This window comes from Podarcis liolepis (genome assembly GCF_965112155.1).
Source record: "Podarcis liolepis genome assembly, chromosome: 10".
Lineage (NCBI taxonomy): Eukaryota > Metazoa > Chordata > Lepidosauria > Squamata > Lacertidae > Podarcis > Podarcis liolepis.
The window spans coordinates 66539352-66547473 of NC_139562.1; the positions used below are offsets into that span (position 1 = coordinate 66539352).

The window sequence follows — 8122 nt, forward strand, 5'->3', positions numbered from 1 at the left end:
ACTGCGCTGCCAAATCCAGAGACTTGTGTGATTCTATGGGAAGTTGCATTCCGGTCCACAAAAAAAGTTTCGGAACAATGGATCAGGTTGGTCTGCTGCAAAAAATTCAGATCAAGCACCTTCTTCCCTTAGCCTGGGACTAGCAAGGGTTTGCTTTTGCACAGACACGTATAGGATCGTGCTGCAAGTTCTGTTTATTAGGATCTAAGTCCATATCAACATATTCATGTCAAACTGGCATTGTGAGGGGATTGAAAGGGGAATGGATCACTCAGAAGCCCCCTCCCCCCCCCAAAAAAAATTGTGCCAATGTGGACAGCTGGTCTACACATTTCATCAGGTCGTCTGAAATGGTTTCAGCTGGGAAAAAAATAGGCAATGACTTGTTGTGTTGATCACCTCTATCACATTAATAGTTTTGTGACACTGTCAGACATTTCTGCAAGCCAATGGTGTTTTTGGTATCTTTTAATCTCTCCATATGATACAGCTGATCCATGCAAGGAAGTTTTTATCTTGCTCAATATTGTCTGTGCCTACCGTCCTCTGCATGTTGCTTCAGAGGTAAAAATGCATAGGGCAATTGATTTTTAATTCCTCTGATGTGATAGATCTCTGAGGGACTCATTCTAGTTGCAATTTGACTCTTAGGACAGAAGTCTCAGGCATTAAAAAGATTAAAGAAGTCAAATTTATCACAACTACTATTCCAGATGGGAGTAAATTGGCAGAATCTCCTGGTTGGCTGCCCGTAGTCTTCATTTCCCTGCAATCAGCGCCTTCAAACCCTTGGTAACAATGGCAGGCGAATTTCTCTGCCATTATTCGAAGGTCAACAGGCGATGCTTCCCCTCTTACGGTAAAGCCCAGGCCGCCTGACGCTTCTATTTGGAAGTTCTGAGGATTTAAATGGAGGTAATCTAAGGCTTTCCAGTTCCTTCGAACACACCTCCCGTTGTTGTGACAAAGATGCCAGCTGCACACCTCGGCCGCTTTGGTTACATTGATGATGTAGAAGCCCAACTCGGAAGCAACGAATTGTTTCACCTTTGTGCAGTTGACCTGGACGGAGCAAGAAGAAAAATAAGAGGTTGCAAATTGCGTGAAGGCATGCCCTTCTCAATTCACATCAATTCAGCATAGTAAAATGGTGCCTATATTGCATGACACCTCAAAAGCCCATGAGATCAGTAGAAACTTTTCGATTTCTAACAATGCCTTTCCAGATGAATTTGACGTTTCTCCTGCCAATCGGATGCTCGTACATAAGGAAGAGCAAGTGTCCTGATTCCTTAGCCGCTGAGGAGAAAAAATGATTTTGGCAGGCAAGGCTTGGTATTAAAGGGTGAGGAAAGCTGCAACTACTGAAATTTCCTATTCTAGGCAATTTTGAAGATACAGAAGATGGAAGTCTAGCTATGTTCATTGTGAAGATTATGAATAGTGCAGAAAAAAACACAGTGGAGGGTGGGTGAGGACGGGACATAAAAGGAAAGTATAATTTCTCTTTAGACAAAAATCACAACTGATTTGGTTTGATTATGTCATATCTGTTTTGCTGTTCAGTACTGTTCAATACTTAAGGTTTTGTTTTGTTTTTTACTATCTTGTGTTGTTGTTTTTTACTTTTTGTACCCCTGCAACACTAAGGAATGACAAGCTACACTTGTTTAAATTATCTCATCTACTCAGGTATAAAAACGATAGGAGCCTTATGCTATACAGTAGTACCTCGGGTTAAGAACTTAATTCGTTCTGGAGGTCTGTTCTCATCCTGAAGCAAAGTTCTTAACCCGAGGTACTATTTCTGAGTTAGCGGAGTCTGTAACCTGAAGCATCTGTAACATGAGGTATCACTGTAAGCTCAGGTCTTAAGATATTGAGCCTTAGAATTGGCAGGGGGATCCTATTGTGGTGCCACCACTAATTGCTGACCAGATGGCATTGATCACTGATGCCAACTATAGTAAGGTTACCAGACTTCCCTGTTTCCCAGGGACAGTCCCCAGATTTACAATCAGTCCCTGACAAAATCTATCTCCTTCAACTGAAGTTGAAAAGCGTCCCCAGATTCATTGAAAAAAATCTGGTAACCTTCAACTATAGGGAGTCCTTGGGGCACAAGCAGCCACATTTTTTTTTTGTTGTGGGTGCTCAGCACCCAGGGTTAAGGTAAAGGGACCCCTGACTATTAGGTCCAGTCGTGACCAACTCTGGGGTTGCGGCGCTCATCTCGCTTTATTGGCCGAGGGAGCCGGCGTACAGCTTCCGGGTCATGTGGCCAACATGACTAAGCCGCTTCTGGCGAACCAGAGCAGCGCACAGAAACACTGTTTACCTTCCCGCTGGAGTGGTACCTATTTATCTACTTGCACTTTGATGTGCTTTCGAACTGCTAGGTTGGCAGGAGCAGGGACCGAGCATTGGGAGCTCACTCCGTCGCGGTTATTCGAACCGCCGATCTTCTGATCGGCAAGTCCTAGGCTCAGTGGTTTAACCCACAGCACCACCCATGTCCCATCAGCACCCACACTATGGGGCCTCCAATATGGCTTCCAGGGTCACCAAGCACTGCTGTGGTGCGCATGATGTCATGACATCACAGCGCAATGTGATGTCATGATGTCACATCATGCGCCACTGGGCACCCACAACCTGGGGCTCAAGTAGGCGCCCTGACATTGATTGACCCACAACAGGGCCTTCTTGGTAGTGGGCCCCACTTACAGAATGCTGGGAAGGTGATTGTAACATTTAGGCAGAAATCAAAAACCCTAGAGTTTGTTGGCTGACAGAGATTGTTTCTGACAACTTTGAAATTATTACTTGTGAGGTAATTTTTGTTGGGGGGGTTGTGTGTATTTTTACAAGGTACTGCTTTGATTGCTTTGTTGTTTGCTATTCTAGGCTTCTTTGGAAGAGTGGGATGAAAATCTAACAACAACAGCAACAACAACACTGCCTCTGGATGCTAGCAGGACCAGTAGTTAAGGGTGATGAGGGCTGTGGTCCAACAACAGCTGAAGACCCAACTTTGAGATACACTGCTCTAGATATTGCTGGACTACAAGGCCCATAATCCATGGCCATTGGCCATGCTGGTGGGTGATGGAGCCCAACAACATCTGGTGGACCATAGGCTGCCTACCTCTGTTCTAGAAGATAGGGCCGGAAGAATCAATCCAAGCTAAGTAAACTAAAGGAATTAGATAACAGATGATATATGGAAGTAAGGGAAGTGGGGGCAATTAATAGTTGAAGTGGAGAATAAGGCAGGAAGCAATTAAAGTCTATATAGTCGTACCTTGGTTCTCAAACACTTTGGTTCTCAAACTCCGAAAACCTGGAAGTAAATGTTCTGGTTTTTGAACGATTTTTGAAAGTTTTGAACGTCCAATGCGGTTGTTATTATTGTTTCTGGGGCGCCTGCACCAATCAGAAGGTGTGCCTTGGTTTTTGAACATTTTGGAAGTCAAATGGACTTCCAGAATGGATTAGGTTTGGCGCTTTTGTTTTTGCTATTTATTTTGCGTTTTTGTTTTTGAGGCTTTTTCGGTTAATTTGTTTTTGTGACTGTGTGGAACCCAGTTCAGCTACTGATTGATTGATTGATTGATTGATTGATTGATTGAGTGAGTGAGTGAGTGACTGTGGAAATGGATAAAAGCCCCCCATCCAAACAATGACTATCATCAGTGCAGGGGAAAATAAAAATAAAATTTTTATCATCTACAATACTGTCTTATTTATTTTATAGTGCAGTGCATTGCTTATTGCTTTCATTTTATGGATCAATGGTCTCGTTAGATAGTAAAATTCATGTTAAATTGCTGTTTTAGGGGTTGTTTTTAAAAGTCTGGAACGGATTAATTCATTTTGCAGTACTTTCTATTGGAAAGTGCACTTTGGTTTTGGAACGGACTTCTGGAATAGGTTAAGTTTGAGAAGCAAGGTACCACTGTATTGCAGATGACCTGCCTTGTTGACTATAAGAAGAAAGTCATCTTCTCTTACTTCAAGTATCTGTCCATCTGGGCAAAAAGACATGTCAATTGGTAAACAGAAACTGTTATTCAAAACTTAGATCCAGCTCCTAGACTCAGCCACTCTCTCCTTCCTATTGGTGACCCATGAACACATCCTAGCCAAGAGGAAATTCCTTATGCTATTGAACAGCTAGCTATGGATGAGTTGTCAGATAAACTGCACCTCAAAAGATAAATGAAATAAAATCGAATGGCATACAATAGAAATTCTGTCCACTAGATTAAATAATATCCTCAAGGAAGAATCAAGGCATGGGTTTACCTCAGATGACGTTAAATTCATGTCTCCCCAAATAACAATTCCCGCAGCTCCCAAGGCAGCGCTTTCTCCAATGGTGCTAACAAGATCTTGCTATATTGGAAACAGAAGGAAACATCATCAGTGTCTATTACTGTTTATTCTCAACAAATTTTGCTCAAGATGGGAAAACAGGTAGTTAAAAAACTGATAAATGGGCCAGGTGGACAAGGGGCTACTCTTCAAGGAACTAGTCTACAGCCTAGTAGTAGGTTTACTTGTCTCTTTCAAAAATCAAAGAAAATAATAATCGAAGTATTATGAGCTAACGCATAGGCCTTCTTTTTTAGAATTGTAAAACTGGAATAATGACTTAGTTGGATGCCCCCTTGTATTTCTGTTTTCTGGGGTCACATTTCCCATGATGCAGCAGGAGGCCTGTTGTTGTATTGGAAGGTCTTGGGGCAAACTGCAACACTCAAAATCTTCACTCCTTCCTGGAATTACCTTAAATATAGCAAACGAAAGCCTATAATAGGCTCTTCTCATCTATTACCCCAGCGTAGTGAAAACCCCGGTTTAAAAATCAATTTGTAACAATCTAAATACTCTGGAGAAGAGTGCAAAATGAAGTTTGTTAACACAGTAAACTCAAATAAATGATTATATGCTCAAGTCTAATGCACTAAGCCTTTCTGTGAAATGTGAAATAATGCTTAGCATTTACCGTATTTTTTGCACCATAACACTCACTTTTTTCCTCCTAGAAAGTAAGGGGAAATGTCTGTGCGTGTTATGGAGGGAATGCCTATGGGTGGCATGCCTACGGATTTTCCTCCTCTAAAAACTACGTGCGTGTTATGGTCGGGTGCGTGTTATAGAGCGAAAAATACGGTATATATTGGTTTTTTCCTGAACATATAAAGCAGTTCACAGACATTATCTAAAGGCGTTTTTTCCGTTTGTTTGTTCTACAAAAGCCAAAATTATTATTATACCCCTATTAAAGATGCATGGCTATGGTGGAAAAATAATTTGTTGCTTAAGTCCATCTCTTGAGTTCTTGGCCGAGGTAAAATGTGAAGAAGGTTTTCCTAGTTCAGGACTCATTATACTAAACAGGTAAAGGACCCCTGGATGGTTAAGTCCAGTCAAAGGCGACTATGAGGTTGCACCACTGAGCCTCTTGGGCTTGCCGATCGGAAGGTCAGCGGTTCGAATCCCTGTGACGGAGTGAGCTCCCGTTGCTCTGCCCAAGCTCCTGCCAATCTAGCAGTCCGAAAGCACGCCAGCGAAAGTAGATAAATAGGTACCACTGCAGCGGGAAGGTAAACGGTGTTTCCGTGCGCTCTGGTTCCCGTCACGGTGTTCCATTGCGCCAGAAGCTGTTTAGTCATGCTGGCCACGTGACCCGGAAAGCTGTCTGCAGACAAATGCCGGCTTCCTCGGCCTGAAAGCAAGATGAGTGCTGCAACCCCATAATCGCTTTTGACTAGATTTTGACTGGTAAAGGGGTCCTTTACCTTTTTATTTTACCTTATACTAAACCTAGTATAAGGTCTAACATAGCAGTTGCTACTTTCCCCCCAAATAGCTTACCTTGGAAAGAAATAGCAAAGGTTCGTCCCTATAGTCTAGTCGGGTATATACAAAGACTGGGAGAGCATAACCATGTGATGTCATCATGGAAATCCTCATAGATTCGTTCACCCTAAACTGTGAAAAGCGTAAGATATTTTCACTGTTTCCAAGGCATTTCTTAATGCCAATGGAAGGATACAGGGCTGTGCTGCTGTTCCACAGCCATGACAGTTCATTGTTCCTCAAAACCTCATTTTCTGGACAGGAACCACTATAGTTCTGGTCATGGAAATTGTAATTGTGGCAGTCAGGATACAAGTAGTATCCCCACAGACCCTTGGGCCTACTTTTAATCCCCAGCTCAATTGTCTCTTTCATGAAAGCCTTAGCACATTGCTCAAAGGAAAGCTTAGCTAGACGCTCAACGGCGTTTGCCGAAACATTTTCGTGCATTTCAGAAATTAGTTTTCTCGACTGCCTCCTGTAAATATCCTTTGTATTCCAGTTGCGGTCCCATTGCGGCCTCCAGTGTTCCCAGTCTATGACTGCTAGCCCAGTGAAATCTTTATCAGGAATGTAGTAGTCAATGTCTTGGAGAGCTTTTTCCAGGTGCATTTGCAAGCTGAAATTCTGAGGGAGGCCGCCATTGACAGGGATTTCCTGTGGAGTGTACCATGGATAATATCCTAGCCTGTTGACATAAAATATCGTCACGTTCTGCCCTCTCGCTTTGGCAAACGGGCTTCCAGTCACGTGGAACATTTCCAGGTTAATTGTTACGTTGTATCGGATGGAGCAATGATCCGTCGGTGCATTCCAGGCCGCTACAAAAGGCTTCCTTCGGAAAACAGGGAGTTGAGCTGGCTTCATGGCAAAAGTAGAACTCCACACAAAGGTCATATGTATCCAAGTTGTGAAGTGGACCTGCTGGGTAATAGATAGCAATATTTGGGTTTTCAATATGGCTGTCGTTATAGGAGAAGCTTTTGCAAGCACATCTCCCAACTTTACCAAGTGCAAAGTAAAATAAAATGAGAATTAACAATAACAATAACAATAAAGAACTACAAAAACTATCTAAAACAGTAAACCTATCTAAAGCTGAATATAACACCTAAGCCAGAGGTGATCTTTGGCTCCCACAGTTTCAGAAACTTTCAGGAGAGTATCATGGCTGATTTGATTGACACCCTATGCTCTTTTAAAATGTGATGGGGTTTTTGGGAGTGTTATTGTGTTGTTTTTATTTTGATTATATATTTTGTGGTTTTATATTCTGATTTTGTTCTGTGAACCGCCCTGAGACCTCCAGGTATACCACGGTATATAAATTCAATTAATAATAATAGTAATAATTTTATAAAGAAAATGGGCCATTGGCATACCCTCCAACATTTCTCTGATGAAAATAGAGACCTCCCCTCCAATATTTCTCCAACAGAAATAGGGATGTCCTAAGGAAAAACGGGACATTCCAGGATCAAATCAGAAACCAGGATGGCTTCTGTAAACCTGCCACTGTCCCTGGAAAATAGAATACCCTCCAACATTTATCTGAGGGAAATAGGGATGTCATATTCTGTTGTTGTTGTTATACCCTGTCCATCTGACCGGGTTGCCCCAGCCACTCTGGGCAGCTTCCAACATATATGAAAACATGTTTTTAAAACACAAATAAACAAAATGATTTCTGCCGTGATAACTAGGCACAGGTCTAAGCAAGGTTTTGTGGTGGGGGTTGACCTGCCGCTTTCCCTGGGAAAACCCACTGTTTACCACGGAACTGGTGTCAACCTGCAGAAAACCCAATTATTGTTCCAATTCAGCAGTAAAAAGCGGATTTCCCCAGTGAAGGTGGTAGGACAAAACAAAAAACCCAAACCCTTCTTGGACCCATGCCTGAAAGTCACAAATCCGGGCCTAGAAATTGCGGCACTTTACTCCACACCAAGTTGTAGCTGTTCAATTTTGCCACTGGATGTCACTGCCAGACTATTTCATCTGCCATTTAAATAAAACAAAGCTATTTAAGGACAAGTGTTTGGACTTAGATGAATGGGTTTCTGTTAATTTGGGTTCTTACTAAACAGTAATAACATACCAAAGTGGCATGGGAATGCCTCTGTTTAAAAATATATGGCTTTTTTAACACTGGGTTTTGAAACAGAAAACAAACATTTTCAGAACTGCCCCTGGCGAACGACTATGACCTCTGCTGTTATGTCAGGGTGGAGTAGCTACAAGCAAACATAACATC

General features: G+C 42.3%; 1 protein-coding gene across 1 annotated transcript; it reads right to left on the reverse strand.

Annotated features, from left to right (window-relative positions):
• Positions 1-584: 584 nt before the first annotated feature.
• LOC310687891 (hyaluronidase-4-like) lies at positions 585-6783 on the reverse strand. Its single transcript, XM_083463765.1, has 3 exons — positions 5884-6783; positions 4309-4398; positions 585-1062 (listed from the first exon to the last, which is right to left on the reverse strand). The coding sequence occupies exons 1-3, from the start codon at positions 6763-6765 to the stop codon at positions 625-627; spliced, it is 1410 nt and encodes a 469-aa protein (XP_083319891.1). The 5' UTR covers positions 6766-6783; the 3' UTR covers positions 585-624.
• Between the last annotated feature and the right edge of the window lie 1339 nt (positions 6784-8122).